Here is a 25,983-nt window from a genome sequence, read left to right on the forward strand (position 1 = left end):
TGTACAAAACAATGAATATCAGGAAGAATAGCAATCTTTCTGTGAAAAAGAACAGAAAGAGCGGAGATTTGTCCTTTCAAAGAACTTGCGGACAAACCCTTATCTAAACCATCCTGAAGAAACTGTAAAATTCTCGGTATTCTAAAAGAATGCCAAGAAAAATGATGAGAAAGACACCAAGAAATATAAGTCTTCCAGACTCTATAATATATCTCTCGAGATACAGATTTACGAGCCTGTAACATAGTATTAATCACGGAGTCAGAGAAACCTCTTTGACCAAGAATCAAGCGTTCAATCTCCATACCTTTAAATTTAAGGATTTCAGATCCGGATGGAAAAAAGGACCTTGTGACAGAAGGTCTGGTCTTAACGGAAGAGTCCATGGTTGGCAAGATGCCATCCGGACAAGATCCGCATACCAAAACCTGTGAGGCCATGCCGGAGCTATTAGCAGAACAAACGAGCATTCCCTCAGAATCTTGGAGATTACTCTTGGAAGAAGAACTAGAGGCGGAAAGATATAGGCAGGATGATACTTCCAAGGAAGTGATAATGCATCCACTGCCTCCGCCTGAGGATCCCGGGAGCTGGACAGATACCTGGGAAGTTTCTTGTTTAGATGAGAGGCCATCAGATCTATCTCTGGGAGCCCCCACATTTGAACAATCTGAAGAAATACCTCTGGGTGAAGAGACCATTCGCCCGGATGCAACGTTTGGCGACTGAGATAATCCGCTTCCCAATTGTCTACACCTGGGATATGAACCGCAGAGATTAGACAGGAGCTGGATTCCGCCCAAACCAAAATTCGAGATACTTCTTTCATAGCCAGAGGACTGTGAGTCCCTCCTTGATGATTGATGTATGCCACAGTTGTGACATTGTCTGTCTGAAAACAAATGAACGATTCTCTCTTCAGAAGAGGCCAAAACTGAAGAGCTCTGAAAACTGCACGGAGTTCCAAGATATTGATCGGTAATCTCACCTCCTGAGATTCCCAAACTCCTTGTGCCGACAGAGATCCCCACACAGCTCCCCAACCTGTGAGACTTGCATCTGTTGAAATTACAGTCCAGGTCGGAAGAACAAAAGAAGCCCCCTGAATTAAACGAAGGTGATCTGTCCACCACGTTAGAGAGTGTCGAACAATCGGTTTTAAAGATATTAATTGATATATCTTCGTGTAATCCCTGCACCATTGGTTCAGCATACAGAGCTGAAGAGGTCGCATGTGAAAACGAGCAAAGGGGATCGCGTCCGATGCAGCAGTCATAAGACCTAGAATTTCCATGCATAAGGCTACCGAAGGGAATGATTGAGACTGAAGGTTTCGACAAGCTGTAATCAATTTTAGACGTCTCTTGTCTGTTAAAGACAGAGTCATGGACACTGAATCTATCTGGAAACCCAGAAAGGTTACCCTTGTTTGAGGAATCAAATAACTTTTTGGTAAATTGATCCTCCAACCATGATCTTGAAGAAACAACACAAGTCGATTCGTATGAGACTCTGCTAAATGTAAAGACTGAGCAAGTACCAAGATATCGTCCAAATAAGGAAATACCACAATACCCTGTTCTCTGATTACAGACAGAAGGGCACCGAGAATCTTTGTGAAAATTCTTGGAGCTGTAGCAAGGCCAAACGGTAGAGCCACAAATTGGTAATGCTTGTCTAGAAAAGAGAATCTCAGGAACTGATAATGATCTGGATGAATCGGAATATGCAGATATGCATCCTGTAAATCTATTGTGGACATATAATTCCCTTGCTGAACAAAAGGCAATATAGTCCTTACAGTTACCATCTTGAACGTTGGTATCCTTACATAACGATTCAATAATTTTAGATCCAGAACTGGTCTGAAGGAATTCTCCTTCTTTGGTACAATGAAGAGATTTGAATAAAACCCCATCCCCTGTTCCGGAACTGGAACTGGCATAATTACTCCAGCCAACTCTAGATCTGAAACACAATTCAGAAATGCTTGAGCTTTCACTGGATTTACTGGGACATGGGAAAGAAAAAATCTCTTTGCAGGAGGTCTCATCTTGAAACCAATTCTGTACCCTTCTGAAACAATGTTCTGAATCCAAAGATTGTGAACAGAATTGATCCAAATTTCTTTGAAAAAACGTAACCTGCCCCCTACCAGCTGAACTGGAATGAGGGCCGTACCTTCATGTGAACTTAGAAGCAGGCTTTGCCTTTCTAGCAGGCTTGGATTTATTCCAGACTGGAGATGGTTTCCAAACTGAAACTGCTCCTGAGGATGAAGGATCAGGCTTTTGTTCTTTGTTGAAACGAAAGGAACGAAAACGATTGTTAGCCCTGTTTTTACCTTTAGACTTTTTATCCTGTGGTAAAAAAGTTCCTTTCCCACCAGTAACAGTTGAAATAATAGAATCCAACTGAGAACCAAATAATTTGTTTCCCTGGAAAGAAATGGAAAGTAGAGTTGATTTAGAAGCCATATCAGCATTCCAGGTCTTAAGCCATAAAGCTCTTCTGGCTAAGATAGCCAGAGACATAAACCTAACATCAACTCTAATAATATCAAAAATGGCATCACAGATGAAATTATTAGCATGCTGGAGAAGAATAATAATATCATGAGAATCACGATTTGTTACTTGTTGCGCTAGAGTTTCCAACCAAAAAGTTGAAGCTGCAGCAACATCAGCCAATGATATAGCAGGTCTAAGAAGATTACCTGAACATAGATAAGCTTTTCTTAGAAAAGATTCAATTTTTCTATCTAAAGGATCCTTAAACGAGGTACCATCTGACGTAGGAATGGTAGTACGTTTAGCAAGGGTAGAAATAGCCCCATCAACTTTAGGGATTTTGTCCCAAAATTCTAACCTGTCAGGCGGAACAGGATATAATTGCTTAAAACGTTTAGAAGGAGTAAATGAATTACCCAATTTATCCCATTCCTTGGAAATTACTGCAGAAATAGCATTAGGAACAGGAAAGACTTCTGGAATAACCGCAGGAGCTTTAAAAACCTTATCCAAACGTATAGAATTAGTATCAAGAGGACTAGAATCCTCTATTTCTAAAGCAATTAGTACTTCTTTAAGTAAAGAGCGAATAAATTCCATCTTAAATAAATATGAAGATTTATCAGCATCAATCTCTGAGATAGAATCCTCTGAACCAGAAGAGTCCAAAGAATCAGAATGATGGTGTTCATTTAAAAATTCATCTGTAGAGAGAGAAGATTTAAAAGACTTTTTACGTTTACTAGAAGGAGAAATAACAGACAAAGCCTTCTTTATGGATTCAGAAACAAAATCTCTTATGTTATCAGGAACATTCTGCACCTTAGATGTTGAGGGAACTGCAACAGGCAATGGTACATCACTAAAGGAAATATTATCTGCTTTAACAAGTTTGTCATGACAATTATTACAAACAACAGCTGGAGGAATAGCTACCAAAAGTTTACAGCAGATACACTTAGCTTTGGTAGATCCAGCAGGCAGTGGTTTTCCTGTAGTATCTTCTGGCTCAGATGCAACGTGAGACATCTTGCAATATGTAAGAGAAAAAACAACATATAAAGCAAAATAGATCAAATTCCTTATAAGACAGTTTCAGGAATGGGAAAAAATGCCAAACATCAAGCTTCTAGCAACCAGAAGCAAATGAAAAATGAGACTGAAATAATGTGGAGACAAAAGCGACGCCCATATTTTTTAGCGCCAAATAAGACACCCACATTATTTGGCGCCTAAATGCTTTTGGCGCCAAAAATGACGCCACATCCGGAACGCCGACATTTTTGGCGCAAAATAACGTCAAAAAATGACGCAACTTCCGGCGACACGTATGACGCCGGAAACGGAAAATAATTTTTGCGCCAAAAAAGTCCGCGCCAAGAATGACGCAATAAAATGAAGCATTTTCAGCCCCCGCGAGCCTAACAGCCCACAGGGAAAAAAGTCAAATTTTTGAGGTAAGAAAAAATATGATAATTCAATGCATAATCCCAAATATGAAACTGACTGTCTGGAAATAAGGAAAGTTGAACATTCTGAGTCAAGGCAAATAAATGTTTGAATACATATATTTAGAACTTTATAAATAAAGTGCCCAACCATAGCTTAGAGTGTCACAGAAAATAAGACTTACTTACCCCAGGACACTCATCTACATGTTTGTAGAAAGCCAAACCAGTACTGAAACGAGAATCAGTAGAGGAAATGGTAAATATAAGAGTATATCGTCGATCTGAAAAGGGAGGTAAGAGATGAATCTCTACGACCGATAACAGAGAACCTTATGAAATAGACCCCGTAGAAGGAGATCACTGCATTCAATAGGCAATACTCTCTTCACATCCCTCTGACATTCACTGCACGCTGAGAGGAAAACCGGGCTCCAACTTGCTGCGGAGCGCATATCAACGTAGAATCTAGCACAAACTTACTTCACCACCTCCCTTGGAGGCAAAGTTTGTAAAACTGATTTGTGGGTGTGGTGAGGGGTGTATTTATAGGCATTTTAAGGTTTGGGAAACTTTGCCCCTCCTGGTAGGAATGTATATCCCATACGTCACTAGCTCATGGACTCTTGTTAATTACATGAAAGAAATACACACATTGGAGGCTATGCATAAACAAAATTTGTCAGGAACCACTTTCAAACAACTTCAGACTAAAAGAATGCTTCTTGAAAAGTTATTAAATGATTCGGCGCTGAGAGCAATCCAGAGACTGAAAACAACTTACTTTATACATTCAAACAAGCCTGACAGGTATTTAGCCAACAAACTCAGAGAAAGAACTAAAATGCATTCTATCCCATGTATACAGATCCAGGGGGGGAAACAGACTTCTAACCCACAAGAAATAGATACGTTTGCAAATTTTTACGAAACATTATATGACGGTAGGAAAGTTATAAGATCAGATCAGACACAGAGACTGTTGACGAGATTTTTACAACAAACCAAAGGTAAGACTCTTGGTGTTACTGATATAGAGGGACTGAATGCAGAGATCTCAGAGCAGGAAATAGTTAACGTGATCAAGGAGATCAAGACAGGCAAAGCAGCAGGACCGGATGGCCTGCCTGGCGAGTATTACAAATTATTCAAGATGGCATTAGTTCCCCATTTTAAGAAATTCTGTAATGACATTATGAAAGGGGCAGAGATCCCAATAGATATTCTAAGAGCCAAGATAGTTGTCATCCCAAAGCCAGGGAAAGACCCCACACAGTGCAAGAATTATAGACCAATTTCCTTGATCAATCAAGATGTAAAAATCCTTACGAAAGTATTAGCCAATAGACTCAAATTAGTACTCCCAGACATTATACACCCTGACCAGGTGGGGTTCATTCAGGGGAGAGAGGCCCCGGATAACATCAGAAGGACCATAGATTTAACGGAATACTTGAAGATGACAGGGACGCCTTCTCTGCTCCTATCACTGGATGCGGAGAAGGCGTTCGATAGAATAGATTGGACATACATGTTTGAAGTTTTATCACATTATGGTTTCAAGGGAGAGTTCATACAAGCAGTTAAGGGAATCTATTCGGCACCTTCAGCAACAGTCAGTGCTGCTGGCTACCAATCCAGATCCATAAGTATTTTAAATGGTACGCGACAGGGCTGCCCCTTATCCCCATTGCTGTTCGCAATTTGCATCGAACCGTTGGCAGCCCGAATAAGACAGTCAGAGGACATTAGAGGAGTTAGATTAAGTGGTTCTGAATACAAGCTCTCGCTGTTTGCAGACGATGTCTTGCTGACATTAACTAAGCCCTTAGACTCCTTGACACACTTATATCAGATTCTGCAGGAATTCTCGGAAATCTCAGGATACAAGGTTAACTTGGACAAATGCGAGGCCTTGCCATTGTCGATCCCCTCTCATACAAAAAAACTAATAGAAACTAATTTTGAGATCACATGGGCTAGACACTCACTTCCCTATCTGGGAACCAAATTAGCAGACTCAATAGATAAATTATATAAACTCAATTATATCCCACTATATAAAATTATTAGACAGGATCTAAGAAAGTGGAAAAAGGGAAAGTTTTCATGGTATGGTCGTCTGTCCATTATTAAAATGAATGTATTCCCCAGGTTGCTGTATTTGTTCAGGGCACTACCTATTACTATACCCCCCCTGGATCTGCAGAAATTACAATCCGACCTCCACTCCTTTTTACGAGGAGATAGAGGGGCGAGAATAGCATCCCATGTCCTGGCCCAGCACAGACAATTGGGAGGAGTTGGGGTGCCAAATTTGACAGATTATTACAGAGCTTCAAGGATATCTCAAGCCTCTCTTTTAAGCAAGCAGACACATAATGTTGTCTGGACAATAATAGAGAAAGAACTATTTGGCCAAGACAACTCAGATAGTATACTATGGGACTCTGGATTGAAACCGAGACGAGACAGTAGTGGGACTCCCATTATTTCAGACACAATATCCCTGTGGAATTCTCTCACAAAGACCCAAGAGCTCTTGCCTACACATACGTGGGTTAGACCCTTGAGATACCTTCTACCCAAAGAAACACAGAGACAGATAGGTAAATGGATAAACAAGGGGCTTTATAGAGTAGCAGACTTTATGATAAGTGGTCGTATAATCACCTTCAATCAGCTACAAGAAACCCTACAACCAGATAAATTACACTGGTACATTTATTTACAGATTACATCAGCCCTAACTAAATACATTAAACATTATAAACGACAACCAAATACAAATCTCGAAAGGGCCTGCAAGTCGACAGATAGGGAAAAACATATGATATCCAAACTCTATATTGACATTCAGGAAGGCAAACATAAACCTAAGCCCAACATAGTCTTAAAATGGGAAGAAGATCTAGGAACTACTCTCTCAGAGGAGGAATGGTGCCAGACTTTCTATGAATCCTGTAGAGGCTTGATAAGTGCTGACCTTAGGGAAAATGCTATCAAAACCACATTCAGATGGTACTTGACCCCGTTACATACATCCCATTACTCCAATAATAAAACCAAACTATGTTATAGGGGTTGTGGAGAGAGGGGCTCATATAAGCATATGTGGTGGGAATGCAGGTTAATTAGACCCACGTGGAACAAGTTAAATGAGCTACTGAGCCAATTACTAGAAGAAAATATAACTTTGACCATGTTTCAGGCACTTCTGAATAGAGGGTATCCAAGGTTTATACCACCAATTAATAAATGTATTAAAATTATATGTACAATAACTAGAGTCTGCATAGCTCGTTACTGGAAAGAGGGAGCCCCTACATGGAAGGAAGTAAGGGATAAGATCCAAGATGTTTACACAATGTCAGAGGGAGCCTCAAGGATTCAGGGCACAGCAGACCAGTTCCAGAAGATCTGGTATTATTGGAGCTTAAATAGTGCCACAAGGAACAGGTGAAATAGGAATAAGATGGGTAGGCATAGAATAGCAGGACAGATGGACAGACATGTGACTTAAGTTACTTGTTTAGAAACCCAGATAAAGATGTTCATAAGATGATATAAAAAGAAGGACGACCACATAGAATAGTTGTATTAGTTTTTTCTTTTTTTTTATTTCTCTTCTTTTTTTCAGTTTTGTCAATTTACATAGTTTACCGTTTAATTTGTTAAAACTGGAATAATAATCCTAAGGTATGACCCCGAGTGTATAGAATGGGCATAAACCCAACTAAATTGTAAGTTACATCAGAAAAGATAGGGTATTAGAAATATTTATTTGTGTTAATCACCAACTAAGACAGAAATGACCCTAAAAGGATAATCAGAAAACTGTTTCAACATATATAATTATTGTATTGTTTTATTATGCATCTGAAATACAACCTGAGCTAGATCAAAGGTAACAATGTGATTGTTCATGAATGTAAACTGTATTTGCCTTACGGATTGAAATAAAAACTCTTTTAACATAAATAAGTATATCTTCCAGATCCTCTCTGTACTGCAGGATCTTCTTTATCAGTGTATCTCTGGCCTGCTCATAGTCTTAATATATTTTGCTAATGGTGAGCTGGAATCCATTTTATATTTCCAATTATTTTTATTGAGGCCCAAAAGTGGCCACTTTCGTGTTAATCCCCATTTGTAAATATTGTCAGCAGTGCAAGAGTGGCCACAGTTAGTAAAGGGATTCTCATTATCTTATTATCTAAAATGAGGTTCCTCATATGTTGGAGAGCACAGACAACTACATGTCAGTGTCATAATGGGTTAATATGTTCATATATAATGTATGTTCACATCTTGCAATAGGTTTTTGCGAGCTTCCCTTACATATTAGAGAGTGCAAACCACTTTATGTCAATGCAATAATATAATATGTACATTTATGCTCACAAGCTGCTGATGGGTTTGTCTGGGAATTATTGTCTGTACTCTGTTAAAATTGCTTTACCTCAAAAATACAAAATATAAAAAGGGACGGTGTACACAGTCCATCAGCAGATAAGTGCTCAGTGTGTTTGAAGGAACAGTCACACTTTACGCTCTTGCCACTGTGTATTTGCTACTTGAGCCCCTATCTCAGGCTATCAAACTGTTGCCCACAATGCACTGTGCTTTCCCATACATAAGACAAACAGCATGTGAAGGAGTTTATAGTCACCTGCAGTATGACGCCCTTCTCCAGCAAACTCTGCTTCTTGGCTGTCATAACAAAGTAGTGTGTGTCATCTTTATAATACACAATGTTCTCCAGGTCGATCCCTACACATCAGTTCAGAAAAAAACAATAACACTGTAAGAGAATTACCAGGCACCAACAACTTGCACAAAAGGACTTTCTGTTTCAAAACATTAAACCCCAAATTTTTCTTTCGTTATTCAAGTAGAGAATACAATTTTAAACATTCAAATTTGCTTCAATTATTTAATTTGCTTCATTCTTTAGATATCCTTTGTTGAAGAAATAGCAATTCACATGGGTTAGCCAATCACACGAGGCATCTATGTGCAGCCACTAATCAACAGCTTCTGAGCCTATCTAGATATGCTTTTCAGCAAAGGATATCAAAAGAAGGGAGCAATTTAGATAATAGAAGTAAATTAGAAAGTTGTTTAAAATTGTATTCTCTTTCTAAATCATGAAAGAAAAAATGTGCGTTTCATGTCCCTTTAAATCACACATGCCGCTGACTCTCCTCTACCCTCTCATAGCAAACCCCAAATCCAAAGCGGTTACAGAAGTAAATTGTGAATGTTTTGGAGGGGAGTGGAAAACAACAAAATTAAACTTTTGTAATTTCTTTAAACATACAACTTTCCAATGTACTTTTATAAGCAAATATTACTTTGTTCTCTTGGTATTCTTTGTTGAAGAATGAGCTAAGAAGCAGCACATTAAGCTTTACTCTTTAAAGAACCACAACACAATAGAATTACATAATTAACAAGTGCATAATAAAAAGACAATGCAATAGCACCTACTCTGAATTTCAAATAAGCAATAGATTATTTTTTTTCTGGCAATTTTTTTATCTCGCATTTTCCGGCCCCCTACATCATGTGACAGACATCAGCCAATTACAGACTAGTATACGTATACACTGAGATTGTGCACATGCCCTGTAGGAGCTTGTTCTCCAGAAAGTATACATTTTATAATGGAAGTATATTGGAAAGTGTCTTAAAACGGCATGCTCTTTCTGAATAATACAAGTTTATTTTGACTTGAGTGTCCCTTTAACAATGGATATCACAAGAACAAATCAAATTAGAAAATAGAAGTGGAAAGTGTTCGATCTGAACCATGAAAGTTTCATTTTTACTTTACTGTCCCCTTAAAGTGAAGGTAAAGTTTGAACACACTAATGAATATGTTAATATTTCCATAATCTAATCGCTAAGTTTTTATCTCTGTTTAATATTTAGCAAATGAAACATATTTATAATTCCCTACCATTTTTATTTTGACTCCTCCCAACCTCTATTTCCTTATTTTCTGGTCTGTGACATAGAGCGGTCCCACCCGCTCTATGCGTCTCACAAAAGCGCGTTTACGAGGCTCCGTTTAACTGTGCCTGCGCAAATCAGCAATTTCACTACCTACTGCACATGCGCTAATCGTCCAATCCTCTCTCAAGAGCGCATAATTCAAATGCGTATGCGCGAAACTGGAGAGGTGGCTCCAACTTAAACAAAAAATTACAGCGCATGCGCATATCTAGGAGGTGGATGATGTGGAGTGACGGCCACCTAACGGCCAGATTTTCAAATGGCTAATAAAAAACTAAATTTATACTTACCTGAAATTTATTTCTTGACACGGTGAGTCCATGGATCATCAATTACTGTTGGGAATATCACTCCTGGCCAAAAGGAGGAGGCAAAGAGCACCACAGCAAAGCTGTTCAGTATCACTTCCCTTCCCACAACCCAAAGTCATTCAACCGAAGGAAAGAGAGAGAAACGAAATAACACAAAGGTGTAGAGGTGCCTGAGGTTTATATAAAAAACCTGTCTGAAAACAGGTAGGGCCGTGGACTCACCGTGTCAAGAAATAAATTTATCAGGTAAGTATAAATTTTGTTTTCTTTCTTAAGACACTGAGTGCACGGATCATCAATTACTGTTGGGAATCAATACCCAAGCTAGAGGAAACAGATAAGGTTACCTGTCTTGTCCTCCCTTAACAGAAGGCACCACTGCTTGCAGAACCTTTCTCCCAAAAAAAAACCTTAGCCCGAGGCAAAAGTAGAAGCTTTAACTTGAAAGAAGAAGAGACAGCCCTCGAGTAAAGAGGCATAACTCTCTCAGGAGACTGAAAAACAAACAAATTAAACTTCTCACCAGAGAAGTGAGGTAGTATTAGCTTTCTGTTACAGAAAAAAAACAGAAGAAAAACATTAGGTACGCACAACCTCCAAATTGTGCCTACACGTTCCTCAAAATATAAGAATGAGGACACATACTGTAGATGGAACAACAATTCCCAAACAATATTTCCACTTAAGACAAAAAAACGCCTTATCCAAAATAAGACAAAAGCAAATCACACTGCAAAGCCAAGAATACCTAAACTCTACGAGCAGAAGGTATAGCCAAAAGGAAAACTTTTAAAATTTAAAGAATGCTATAGCTCAAACTGAGCCAGCTGCAAAATCTTAAAACAGGGAGAAAAACTCCAAGGAGTGACAGACAAACACAGGCCTGATACTAACCAGGGTCTGACAAAAAGATTACACGTCTGGCACATCTGCCAGACACTAGTGTAGAAAAAGATAACACAGAATTCTGACCCTTCAGAGAACTGACTGATCACCGTCCACCAGTCCTTCCCAGAGAAAAGGCAAAACCCCTAGGAATCCTGCCCTACTTTCAAGAGTAGTCCTAGGATTCACACCAATCAGGGAATTTACGCCATACCTTATGGGAAAATCACTAGTAAAAGGAAGGAGAGAAAACTGAGGAACAGTGAAGTCAAACTTCCTGACGGTTTCTGGGGATTTTAGTCTAACAGCGCAGCCTGCTGATTTATTGACTTATAACATAACTTGGAAGCTTGGCATACTGCCAACTCCAGCACCTCCCATTTGAGGATTAACCTAAAGAACATCTCCGGGAGAAGCGCCCACTCCCCGGGATGAAAAGTCTGAATGCTCAAGCAGTCCACTCCCGTTAATCACTCCTGAAATGTGAATAGTGGATAAGCAACGAATGTGAGCGTCTGCCCACCAAACAATCCATGCCAATCATGGCAAAGAAACTCCAGGTTCCGCCAAGGTGGTTAATGTAACCTCTGAGACGCAATTGTTTAACTAAAACCTGACCAGACAGATAAGGCATCAGAGCATTGAAGATCGCTCTAAACACCTCCCAAGTTCACTCTCATCCACCCAACGAGCTAGCGACTGTGGTCACTATTACTCAGGAAGGTCTCCGGAAACATGTGCTCCGAGACAGATGCTCCTGAAAAAATCAATGATTCTGGAGAATGCGGACAACGATCCCACTACCTCTCACAAGCTAAGCGAGCGCTCTACCACTAATTCCCCTCTCTGATCCACAGGGAAGAATCTCATGTCGACAGATCCAGATCTATCCTCCGAGACAGAGCCACAAGATCCCCGGTCCACTATCTGAACATTCATAACAGCAGACTCTCAGATGGAATCAAGCAAAGGAATGATGTCCAAAGAAGCAACCATCAGACCAATTATTGCCAAACATTGAGCCACTTAAGGGCCAAACAGAGTGCCAAAAGAGGCAAGAATCCTCTAATTTCAGACCTCTGTCAAAAATATTTTCAGAGATAGGGAGAGAAATATGGTCCCTAAGAAACTACCCCTGTAGTTGGAACAAGGGAACTCATTTCTAGATTCACTTCCATCCATGTGAAAGAAGAAAGAAAAGGTCTCTGTATGAGAGTTTGCTTGCTGAAAAGATGGCGCCTGAACCATTATCACATACAAGAAGGGCACCACAGCAATTCCCTGAACCTGATCACTGCCAATATAGCCCTGTCTGAGAGCCATGGCAAGGCCAAAGGAAATAGCCACAAACAAACTGTTTGACAGAAAGGCAAAACTCAGGATCTTGAAAATACGCGTCCTCCAAGTCTATGGTCACCCTGAACTGACCCTCCTAGACCAAAGGAAGAATGGAAGCATTGGTTTCCATTTTAAAAACGGTATCCTGAGACAACCTGTTGAGACACCTTAGGTATACCATAGGACGAAAAATCCTAGACCCTGTTCCCATACAGGAACTGGAACAATCCCTCACAGGGAAGAGAAGGCCCGAACGCACTACAAAAATGCCTGTTATCTGGCCTGCAGATAAAATTGAGCGGTGGAACCTGCCTCAGGGAGTGAAATAATGACTACTAAGCAGTAACCCTGAGATAAAATGTCCACAGTCTATCTGGGACATCTTGTATCTATGTAGACAACCAGAGATTTAACCCCCACCTAGACCGATCCCGGATTGGGGCAAAACTCCTGTAGGCCTATTAATCTCGTCTTGTGGTAGAAGAGACCCTTTTCCTGAACTATAAGAAATATTCCGGTCAGGTCTGGCTCAAACAAGGTCTAACCCTTGTAAGGAAACGCCAGAAACTTTGATGCAGAGGAAAAATCCACTGACCATGAATATAGCCACAAAGCTCCGTGGGCTAGCACAGGGAAGTTAGATATCTTGGCTCCCTGCTTAAAAACTAGCACGGTAGTATCAGAAATAAAGTAATTGGCTAGCTTAGGAGCCTTAATTCCGTTCTGGATCTCCTTTGAGTCCCTACCATTTGGAACAAACAAGGCATTGCACCAATAAGATGCCACACTTGACACAGTGGCAAAACAAACTTCCATGTAAGCATACAGCTTAGTCTATTAATCCTGAAAGAACCGCTATCCTCTCTAGGAATCGTAGTTCTCTTAGCCAGAGTAGAAAAGTCCTACTACAATAGGCACCGTGCGCCGTGATATTTAACGGAAACAATGAAAGGAAACATCCTTTTAAAGACAGGAGACGGAGAAAACTCCAAGAGTAGCTCTCCCATTCTTGTGAATACAATCTCCCAGCACGGTTTAGTACAGGGAAAAACTGACACAGAGGAATCCTAGAGTAAAGTTCACTAGATTCTTTAGAGATTGACAATGACAAACATATCAGAGTCGCTCAAAGGCAGCCACCTTCTTAATCACACACAAAGGTGTTCAAGCTTAATCTGAAGGATATTACTTCAGCATCAGATAAAGGAATACTGTCCGAATCTGAGAATTTACCCTCAGAAGCTACTGACGTATCCTCCTTATCAGACCTATGAGGAAGGCAACCAGAGTAGCCACAGGCGATACAGAAACCTTACTATTTGAATCTATAATATTCCTCCAGCAATTTTCCCTAAGATTAGGAAAAGCAGATAATGACATAGGTACCCAACAGATACCTGAGCAGCAAATTCTGCATGCAAATAACTCCTCCAGGAGATAACGAGGAACCGCAGGGCACTGCAGGTGACGCTATAGAGGCTTGGGACGAAAGAGGAGAAACTGTGGCATTGCCCATACAGTATCATCCTGGGAGACATTGGCTCAGAAGTAACGTGCTCTCTCTATCTCAAGAGATCCAGTGAAACACATAAAAGCATATTAGAAAACAATATTAGTGTCTAAAACCACAGTTTTTTGCATATAAAAACTGAGGCGCGAAATTAAATGCAACGGTCACTTTAAGATCAAGTTAGACAAAGGGACACTAAAACACAGAATACTAAATATGAGTATATAGTATAGTTTCAGGGAGAGGGAGAAATTAAATAATTTATGCTCCCAATTATTATAATCCATAACAAAACATTCCCCATAATTTCTTTATAAAAATGTTTCCAGAGCATAATTCTCACAGAGACAGACTGAGAAGTGAAAAACAACTCCGTTCTCAACCGGAGGATACTGAGCTGTAAGATTACATAACCCGGAGAGAAATTAACATGGCGCTGCATCTACTTCACAGTGAAGGAGGCGGGGACACTTCAGCAGCATGAAAATGAAGCGCAAACATTTTCTAGCATTGCGCTTCATTAAACCAGCTGAAGTTACTATAAATGTCTCTATATAAGCAAAGAGACCCTGAAAAACACTTAAAGCAAGATTCCTTGCCCTAACATGAGCACGCAGATACGCTACTCTGTCCACAGAGAAGAGGCAGAACTCTCTAAAACGCACAGCAATGGCGTCCTCTCTAATAAGTATTGAAGCGCACAGGTACACTTATTACTGCGCAGCCAAAGTAAAAAAAAAGCGTGCGCCACTGACCATGATTAAGAAGCTACACAAGCTAAACTGGAACACAGCCAGATGAAATAAAAAATTAGTTAGAGGAGTCATTAACCCCATAGGAGTCTCTAAACATGAACACATAAGCCCAAATATAAATACAGGGGATTATATTAAACCCTAGTCTCCTGTCACCATAAAGTGCCTGCATACTGCGTAAAATATCCTTCTAAAGGATATATATGTCCCATATAATGTTGCAGAGAGGATTTCAACCCTTTTAGTACCAGTCTACCAGCCCCAAAAGATGAAAAAGCACTTACCTGCACCTCTAGCCGTCCGGCAGGACGACTCACCCGGTATGAGAGGATGCCACTCCTCACAGAGACCTGTGACAAAAAGAAAGATCAAAGTAAACCTACTTTGGCTTTCTATACAAAGGCAGCAACATGTTAGAAAAACACAGAAAGGCCCACCTCACAAGTTTCTAACTGCTTTAAAGCCACCACTACCCTACTGAAGAGACTAACGTGGGGTACGGCTAAGCCCAATCTTGACAGAAAAGATCAGAGCAAACCTACTCTGGCTTTTAAAATAATAAAAACATAATTTATGCTTACCTGATAAATTTATTTCTCTTGTGGTGTATCCAGTCCACAGATCATCCATTACTTGTGGGATATTCTCCTCCCCAACAGGGAGCTGCAAGAGGACACCCACAGCAGGGATGTCTATATAGCTCCTCCCCCAACTGCCACTCCCCAGTCATTCGACCGAAGACAAGCAAGAGAAAGGAGAAACTATAGGGTGCAGTGGTGACTGTAGTTTAAAAATAAAAAACACCGGCCTTGAAATGACAGGGCGGGCCGTGGACTGGATACACCACAAGAGAAAGAAATTTATCAGGTAAGCATAAATTTTGTTTTCTCTTGTAAGGTGTATCCAGTCCACGGATCATCCATTACTTGTGGGATACCAATACCAAAGCTATAGGACACGGATGAAGGGAGGGACAAGGCAGGCGCTTAAACGGAAGGCACCACTGCCTGTAAGACCTTTCTCCCAAAAATAGCCTCCGAAGAAGCAAAAGTATAAAATTTGTAGAATTTAGAAAAAGTATGAAGCGAAGACCAAGTCGCCGTCTAACAAATCTGTTCAACAGAAGCCTCATTCTTAAAAGCCCATGTGGAAGCTACCGCTCTAGTAGAATGAGCCGTAATTCTTTCAGGAGGCTGCTGGCCAGCAGTCTCATAAGCTAAGCGGATTATACTTCTTAGCCAAAAAGAGAGAGAAGTTGCCGAAGCCTTTTGGCCTCTCCTCTGTCCAGAGTAGACAACAAACAATGCAGATGTTTGACGAAAATCTTTAGTAGCTTGTAAATAAAACTTTAAAGCACGAACCACGTCAAGATTGTGTAATAGACGTTCCTTCTTCGAAGAAGGATTAGGACACAGTGACGGAACAACAATCTTCTGATTAATATTCTTATTAGATACCACCTTAGGTAGAAAACCAGGTTTGGTACGTAACACTACCTTATCTGCATGGAAAATGAGATAAAGGGAATCACATTGTAAAGCAGATAACTCCGAAACTCTTCGAGCTGAGGAGATAGCTACTAAAAACAGAACTTTCCAAGATAAGAGCTTAATATCTATGGAATGCAAAGGTTCAAACGGAACCCCTTGAAGAACTTTAAGAACTAAATTTAAACTACATAGTGGAGCAACAGGTTTAAACACAGGAAAATGAGAGAGTGGTGTGCATGCAGTACACACCGCACTCTTAGGGGGCGCTATCTAGTGTATGACACCTATAACTACACATAAAGGTATAGCAAAAAGTTATCTATACAATCGTAAAATCAAACCCGTATATATAGAAATGGGCATATAAATATATGCAGATATCACAGAAAGTCCACAACAGTAAACTTGAAGAAAATAAGGAAAAAAGGCAGCTCTCTGTCATAGGACGGTCATCCTGATATTTCGTAGTCTGAGAAGAGGAACAGAGGCGCCAAACATGGCCTAGTAACGTCAGGGCACCAACACACACAGGACCAACAAGATGGATTATACTCACTCAAAGATCCAGCAAAGGTAAATAATCTGCCCCCACAAAGCAGGACAAAAAGTGGTAGCAAGTGTATAATAAAAAGTTCTTTATTAAAAACAAGCGACGCGTTTCTAAGCCACCACAGGGCTGTTTCATCAGGCTATAAAACCTTTTTGTCCTGCTTTGTGGGGGCAGATTATTTTCCTTTGCTGGATCTTTATTTCAAGTTGGGATCACCTTCCTCCTGTTGGCTGGAATCCACAGTCCACTGGGCGGCTGAGAGGTCCCAGTAATGCTGATATTGCACCTGGTGGTGCTTCGCCTCTTGTAAGTGCAACCTTTAAATATTCTATCTTCCTGGCCTAAACGTTACTAGGCTATGTTTTGTGCCTTTTTTCCTTCTAGGATTTAACCAATAGGCCATTCTAAAGGATATCTGGATTTGGACCATTAGCTGGTGGTGACGTGAGCTGGACCACGTATTTAGTTCCAGTCTGCTACAATAGCACCATATGGGTGCGCCTCACTTGTGAGTATAATCCATCTTGTTGGTCCTGTGTGTGTTGGTGCCCTGACGATACTAGGCCATGTTTGGCGCCTCTGTTCCTCTTCTCTTTTCAGGTTTAAACACAGGCTTGATTCTAACCAGAGCCTGACAAAACGCCTGAACATCTGGAACCTCAGCCAGACGTTTGTGCAAAAGGATAGACAGAGCAGAAATCTGTCCCTTTAAGGAACTAGCTGATAAGCCCTTCTCCAATCCTTCTTGGAGAAAGGATAATATCCTAGGAATCCTGACTTTACTCCATGAGTAACCCTTGGATTCACACCAATGAAGATATTTACACCATATCTTATGATAGATTTTCCTGGTGACAGGCTTTTGAGCCTGAATTAAGGTATCAATGACCGTCTCGGAGAAACCACGTTTTGATAAAATCAAGCATTCAATCTCCAAGCAGTCAGACACAGAGAAATCAGATTTTTACAGTGTGTATAATAGGCTGAAAGAGCATTGCACCCACTTGCAAATGGATGATTAACCCCTTAGTTTCAAAACCGGATAAAAAAAAAAAAAACATAAATGTTTATAAACAGTCACAACCAACTGCCACAGCTTTACTGTGGCCCTACCTGCCCATACAACGACTTTGGAAGGCACAAAAACCCTTTAGCGAGGTCCTATATGTTCAGTGGACTCCTTCAGGGAAGCTGGAAGTCTCAAGCTGCAAAAACTACTGCACGATTTAGGCCTGAAATTAGGCCCCTCCCAACCTGTACTCACAGTGAGAGGGCCATAAAAAACTATCCCTAGGCAAAATCTAGACAGCCATGTGGAAAAACTGGGCCCCAGAATAAAGTTCAGTAATGAGAGTAAATAACAAAAATATTACCCTTTACAGCAAGCATGATACCAGTCGTTATTAAATCACTGTAATCAGGCTTACCTTAAATAAATCAGGTACTGTCAGCATTTTCTAGCTTATCCTCTCTCTAGAAAATGTTTAACTGCACATACCTCAGTACAGGAGACCCTGCACGCCATTCCCCCAGCTGAAGTTACCCATCTCTTCAGTTATGTGTGAGAACAGCAGTGGATCTTAGTTACAACCTGCTAAGATCATCAAAAACCTCAGGCAGACTCTTCTTCAACTTTCTGCCTGAGGCTAAAATAGTACAACTCCGGTACCATTTGAAAATAATAAACTTTTGATTGAAGATAAACTACATTAATGCACCACATCTCTCTAGCAACTACCCATGTCGAGAGCTGCAAGAGAATGACTGGGGAGTGGCAGTTGGGGGAGGAGCTATATAGACAGCTCTGCTGTGGGTGATCCTCTTGCAGCTCCCTGTTGGGGAGGAGAATATCCCACAAGTAATGGATGATCCGTGGACTGGATACACCTTACAAGAGAAATCTTGATTGAAGTGAATAAATCCAATATCTTCAGACACCAGAAAACTTCACCTCCTCCTTGCACCGAAGGCAAAGAGAATGACTGGGGGTTGTGGGAAGGGAAGTGATACTTAACCGCTTTGCTGTGGTGCTCTTTGCCTCCTCCTGCTGGCCAGGAGTGATATTCCCAACAGTAATTGATGATCCGTGGACTCACCTTGTCTTAAAAAAGAAAATGTGACCAAGACAGAAAAAAAAATAATTATAACGGGTTGAATTTGCAGACCTTCAATAAGTGATTTAAAACTGCAATAACTTTATTTACAGTCAAATTGAAAAAAAGTGATGAATGAAAGTCATACTGATTTCAAAGAAAGAATGATATTCTAGATCGACATCAAGGTAACTTTACCTTCACTTTAAAACAGGATGACAACTTTTGTGCAATGTAAATACTGCCTTAATGCTTGTAAAATGACTTCTTTTATATGAAATGCCTTTAAATTAATTGTTAATAATCATCTATTTTAAAGTTGTACAAATTCAGAACAACATTTTAAGGATCTCTCTAAATCAGAGCCCCCCTTATTTATATGGAGGTTTGGCAACATTACATTAAACTCACAATTATACTAAATATGATACCTCAAAATAAATCTAGGTAATGAATTTCAGTTAACTGCATATATACTTATTACATTTAACCAATTTAGTACAAATAATCAGGTATAATTACATATTCATCACTGTTGAACAGTTTTTTTAATAACAAAATTATAGAGGTCGTTATTATAGTCAGCGGTAATGAGAGCCACACCAAAAAAAAACGTTAGGATGGCTGAATGTGGACGTTACTGCTTTAAATTGATTCTCTGGCACAAATCAATTATTGGATACAAATTTAAAAAGAAAAAAAAAAAGTCTGTCCTCTTCTTGATACTCAAGGACAAATTTTGTGCAGTATTTATTTTATGAAAATTCAAATTAAAGAAATGTTACAAAGATTAAAATGGCAATACTAATAGCAGCTCTATATCTACTATATAGCAAACTTAGTAGTTTGTTTTTTTCTTAAATCTAAAATAATTTAAGTGGCCCCATTCTGTGCGTAAGGAGTAGGCCTGCTGTCTGGAACATGTAGTACTAAAGTGTAGAGCTCCTTAGAATATTTTATATATAGATTTGTAAATATACTATTGGCTGCTCTCTAAACAACCGCATGTCCAGACACTATATTATTTAGAAGTGGCATTATGCTCTGTACTCAAATGTGTATTATACTAAGAATATATTTAATAGGTGGCACTGTACAGTATCCAATTCCGTACAGTTCTTAAAGGGACAGTCTACTATAGAATTTGTATTGTTTAAAAATAGATAATCCCTTTATTTCCCATTCCCCAGTTTTACATAACCAACATGGTTATATTAATATCATTTTTACCTCTGTGATTACCTTGTATCTAAGCTGCTGCAGACTACATCCTTATTTCAGTTCTTTTGACAGGCCTGCATTTTAGCCAATAAGTGGTGAGTAAGCACAATATTATCTTTATGGCACACATGAATTAGCGCTGTCGAGCTGTGAAAAACTGCCAAAATGCACTAAGAGGTGGGCCTTCAAGGGCTTAGAAATTAGCATATGAGCCTACCAAGGTTTAGCTTTCAACAAAGAATACAAAAAGAACAAAGCAAATTTGATAATAAAAGTAAATTGGAATGTTTAAAATTGTATACCCTATCTGAATTATGAAAGTTTACTTTTGACTAGATTGTCCCTTTAAGTCATCAATTTTTCTAGCTAAACAAAGTTAAATATAACGTTAGTAAAGGGACATATCTTTCCTTTAGTCTACCTAAGACATTTGAAATGTATTACAGTTTTCTAGCAAACAGGTATTTCAGCTCTTTATTAAAACTAAATTTTGTTTTCACATTATGAAGGTGTTCCCTAGTGTACCAATAGAGTTGTAGGAGTTGACCCTATCAGCCAGAGACAATTTTTTCCAAATTGATGAGCTTTAAGCTATAAGGTTTTATATATAAAAATAAACCCAACTATACAAAGCACCTAAACATAAAAAGGGCCTCTTGTGAAAGTACTCCAGACCCTAACACACATGCAAGTCCTCAAACACATATAAACTAAAGGTAAAAATGGTACCTGTAGCCTCACGTAGATCCTGGAAGAATTTCTGGTTAAAGATAAATGCTACACCACTGATTTCCTCCACCTTAGCCTCAGCAGTCGTGTGGCGATTGATAAAATTTGCAGTTATGGCAATTGCCAACTTTCCACGAAACTCCTTCCGCCGGAAACCTAACGGTAAAGAGTGAACAGCAGAACATCAAAGTGAATCTTACCAAGTCTGACCTGTACCTGAAAAAAAACCTCTAACTGTATAAATACTTCCTTTGTTAAAAAGGTACTATGCAAGATAAAAACAGAATTTATGTTTACCTGATAAATTACTTTCTCCAACGGTGTGTCCGGTCCACGGCGTCATCCTTACTTGTGGGATATTCTCTTCCCCAACAGGAAATGGCAAAGAGCCCAGCAAAGCTGGTCACATGATCCCTCCTAGGCTCCGCCTTCCCCAGTCATTCGACCGACGTCAAGGAGGAATATTTGCATAGGAGAAATCATATGATACCGTGGTGACTGTAGTTAAAGAAAATAAATTATCAGACCTGATTAAAAAAACCAGGGCGGGCCGTGGACCGGACACACCGTTGGAGAAAGTAATTTATCAGGTAAACATAAATTCTGTTTTCTCCAACATAGGTGTGTCCGGTCCACGGCGTCATCCTTACTTGTGGGAACCAATACCAAAGCTTTAGGACACGGATGAAGGGAGGGAGCAAATCAGGTCACCTAGATGGAAGGCACCACGGCTTGCAAAACCTTTCTCCCAAAAATAGCCTCAGAAGAAGCAAAAGTATCAAATTTGTAAAATTTAGTAAAAGTGTGCAGTGAAGACCAAGTCGCTGCCTTACATATCTGATCAACAGAAGCCTCGTTCTTGAAGGCCCATGTGGAAGCCACGGCCCTAGTGGAATGAGCTGTGATTCTTTCAGGAGGCTGCCGTCCGGCAGTCTCGTAAGCCAATCTGATGATGCTTTTAAGCCAAAAAGAGAGAGAGGTAGAAGTTGCTTTTTGACCTCTCCTTTTACCAGAATAAACAACAAACAAAGAAGATGTTTGTCTAAAATCCTTTGTAGCATCTAAATAGAATTTTAGAGCACGAACTACATCCAAATTGTGCAACAAACGTTCCTTCTTTGAAACTGGATTCGGACACAAAGAAGGTACAACTATCTCCTGGTTAATGTTTTTGTTAGAAACAACTTTCGGAAGAAAACCAGGTTTAGTACGCAAAACCACCTTATCTGCATGGAACACCAGATAAGGAGGAGAACACTGCAGAGCAGATAACTCTGAAACTCTTCTAGCAGAAGAAATTGCAACCAAAAACAAAACTTTCCAAGATAATAACTTAATATCAACGGAATGTAAGGGTTCAAACGGAACCCCCTGAAGAACTGAAAGAACTAAATTGAGACTCCAAGGAGGAGTCAAAGGTTTGTAAACAGGCTTGATTCTAACCAGAGCCTGAACAAAAGCTTGAACATCTGGCACAGCCGCCAGCTTTTTGTGAAGTAAAACAGATAAAGCAGAAATCTGTCCCTTCAAAGAACTTGCAGATAATCCTTTCTCCAAACCCTCTTGTAGAAAGGATAGAATCTTAGGAATTTTTATCTTGTTCCATGGGAATCCTTTAGATTCACACCAACAGATATATTTTTTCCATATTTTATGGTAAATTTTTCTAGTTACAGGCTTTCTGGCCTGAACAAGAGTATCAATGACAGAATCTGAGAACCCTCGCCTTGATAAAATCAAGCGTTCAATCTCCAAGCAGTCAGTTGGAGTGAGACCAGATTCGGATGTTCGAACGGACCTTGAACAAGAAGGTCCCGTCTCAAAGGTAGCTTCCATGGTGGAGCCGATGACATATTCACCAGGTCTGCATACCAAGTCCTGCGTGGCCACGCAGGAGCTATCAAGATCACTGATGCCCTCTCCTGATAGATCCTGGCTACCAGCCTGGGGATGAGAGGAAACGGTGGGAATACATACGCTAGTTTGAAGGTCCAAGGTGCTACTAGTGCATCTACTAGAGTCGCCTTGGGATCCCTGGATCTGGACCCGTAGCAAGGAACCTTGAAGTTCTGACGAGAGGCCATCAGATCCATGTCTGGACTGCCCCACAACTGAGTAATTTGGGCAAAGATTTCCGGATGGAGTTCCCACTCCCCCGGATGAAAAGACTGACGACTCAGAAAATCCGCTTCCCAATTTTCCACTCCTGGAATGTGGATTGCAGACAAGTGGCAGGAGTGAGACTCCGCCCAATGAATGATTTTGGTCACTTCTTCCATCGCCAGGGAACTCCTTGTTCCCCCCTGATGGTTGATGTACGCAACAGTCGTCATGTTGTCCGATTGAAACCGTATGAATTTGGCCTTTGCTAGCTGAGGCCAAGCCTTGAGAGCATTGAATATCGCTCTTAGTTCCAGAATATTTATCGGGAGAAGAGATTCTTCCCGAGACCAAAGACCCTGAGCTTTCAGGAGTCCCCAAACCGCGCCCCAGCCCACCAGACTGGCGTCGGTCGTGACAATGACCCACTCTGGTCTGCGGAAGCTCATCCCCTGTGACAAGTTGTCCAGGGACAGCCACCAACGGAGTGAATCTCTGGTCCTCTGATCTACTTGTATCGTCGGAGACAAGTCTGTATAATCCCCATTCCACTGACTGAGCATGCACAGTTGTAATGGTCTCAGATGAATTCGCGCAAAGGGAACTATGTCCATTGCCGCGACCATCAAACCTATTACTTCCATGCACTGCGCTATGGAAGGAAGAGGAACAGAATGAAGTACTTGACAAGAGTTTAGAAGTTTTGATTTTCTGGCCTCTGTCAGAAAAATCCTCATTTCTAAGGAGTCTATTATTGTTCCCAAGAAGGGAACTTTTGTTGACGGAGATAGAGAACTTTTTTCTACGTTCACTTTCCACCCGTGAGATCTGAGAAAGGCCAGGACGATGTCCGTGTGAGCCTTTGCTTGTGGAAGGGACGACGCTTGAATCAGAATGTCGTCCAAGTAAGGTACTACTGCAATGCCCCTTGGTCTTAGCACCGCTAGAAGGGACCCCAGTACCTTTGTGAAAATTCTTGGAGCAGTGGCTAATCCGAACGGAAGTGCCACAAACTGGTAATGCTTGTCCAGAAAGGCGAACCTTAGGAACCGATGATGTTCCTTGTGGATAGGAATATGTAGATACGCATCCTTTAAATCCACCGTGGTCATGAATTGACCTTCCTGGATGGAAGGAAGAATTTTTCGAATGGTTTCCATTTTGAACGATGGAACCTTGAGAAACTTGTTTAGGATCTTGAGATCTAAGATTGGTCTGAATGTTCCCTCTTTTTTGGGAACTATGAACAAATTGGAGTAGAACCCCATCCCTTGTTCTTCTAATGGAACAGGATGAATCACTCCCATTTTTAACAGGTCTTCTACACAATGTAAGAATGCCTGTTTTTTTATGTGGTCTGAAGACAATTGAGACCTGTGGAACCTCCCCCTTGGGGGAAGCCCCTTGAATTCCAGAAGATAACCTTGGGAGACTATTTCCAGCGCCCAAGGATCCAGAACATCTCTTGCCCAAGCCTGAGCGAAGAGAGAGAGTCTGCCCCCCACCAGATCCGGTCCCGGATCGGGGGCCAACATCTCATGCTGTCTTGGTAGCAGTGGCAGGTTTCTTGGCCTGCTTACCTTTGTTCCAGCCTTGCATTGGCCTCCAGGCTGGCTTGGCTTGAGAAGTATTACCCTCTTGCTTAGAGGATGTAGCACTTGGGGCTGGTCCGTTTCTGCGAAAGGGACGAAAATTTGGTTTATTTTTAGCCTTGAAAGACCTATCCTGAGGAAGGGCGTGGCCCTTACCCCCAGTGATATCAGAAATAATCTCTTTCAAGTCAGGGCCAAACAGCGTTTTCCCCTTGAAAGGAATGTTAAGCAATTTATTCTTGGAAGACGCATCCGCTAACCAAGATTTTAGCCAAAGCGCTCTGCGCGCCACAATAGCAAACCCAGAATTTTTCGCCGCTAATCTAGCCAATTGCAAAGTGGCGTCTAAGGTGAAAGAGTTAGCCAATTTGAGAGCATGGATTCTGTCCAAAATCTCCTCATAAGAAGAATCTTTATTGAGCGCCTTTTCTAGTTCATCGAACCAGAAACACGCTGCTGTAGTGACAGGAACAATGCATGAAATTGGTTGTAGAAGGTAACCTTGCTGAACAAACATCTTTTTAAGCAAACCCTCTAATTTTTTATCCATAGGATCTTTGAAAGCACAACTATCTTCTATGGGTATAGTGGTGCGTTTGTTTAGTGTAGAAACCGCCCCCTCGACCTTGGGGACTGTCTGCCATAAGTCCTTTCTGGGGTCGACCATAGGAAACAATTTCTTGAATATAGGGGGAGGGACGAAAGGTATGCCGGGCCTTTCCCATTCTTTGTTTACAATATCCGCCACCCGCTTGGGTATAGGAAAAGCTTCGGGGGGCCCCGGGACCTCTAGGAACTTGTCCATCTTACATAATTTCTCTGGAATGACCAAATTCTCACAATCATCCAGAGTAGATAACACCTCCTTAAGCAGAGCGCGGAGATGTTCCAATTTAAATTTGAATGTAATCACATCAGGTTCAGCTTGTTGAGAAATTTTCCCTGAATCTGAAATTTCTCCCTCAGACAAAACCTCCCTGGCCCCCTCAGACTGGTGTAGGGGCACTTCAGAACCAATATCATCAGCGTCCTCATGCTCTTCCGTATTTTCTAAAACAGAGCAGTCGCGCTTTCGCTGATAAGTGGGCATTTTGGCTAAAATGTTTTTGATAGAATTATCCATTACAGCCGTTAATTGTTGCATAGTAAGGAGTATTGGCGCACTAGATGTACTAGGGGCCTCCTGTGTGGGCAAGACTGGCGTAGACGAAGGAGGGGATGATGCAGTACCATGCTTACTCCCCTCACTTGAGGAATCATCTTGGGCATCATTTTCTCTAAATTTTGTGTCACATAAATCACATCTATTTAAATGAGAAGGAACCTTGGCTTCCCCACATACAGAACACAGTCTATCTGGTAGTTCAGACATGTTAAACAGGCATAAACTTGATAACAAAGTACAAAAAACGTTTTAAAATAAAACCGTT

The 25,983-nt window shown here is 40.7% G+C and overlaps 1 protein-coding gene across 16 annotated transcripts in view; it reads right to left on the reverse strand.

Moving 5' to 3' along the window:
* MICAL3 (microtubule associated monooxygenase, calponin and LIM domain containing 3) overlaps positions 1-25,983 on the reverse strand; it is an 809,998-nt gene that overhangs the window by 563,994 nt on the left and 220,021 nt on the right. For all 16 annotated transcript variants that reach the window (XM_053718886.1, XM_053718885.1, XM_053718900.1 and 13 more), the window contains 2 exons: positions 20,862-21,017; positions 8,631-8,731 (listed from right to left, as the gene is read on the reverse strand). In XM_053718886.1, the coding sequence (XP_053574861.1) occupies positions 8,631-8,731; positions 20,862-21,017 (257 nt within the window). The remainder of the gene's footprint in view (positions 1-8,630; positions 8,732-20,861; positions 21,018-25,983) is intronic.

This window comes from Bombina bombina, chromosome 6, assembly GCF_027579735.1.
Source record: "Bombina bombina isolate aBomBom1 chromosome 6, aBomBom1.pri, whole genome shotgun sequence".
NCBI lineage: Eukaryota > Metazoa > Chordata > Amphibia > Anura > Bombinatoridae > Bombina > Bombina bombina.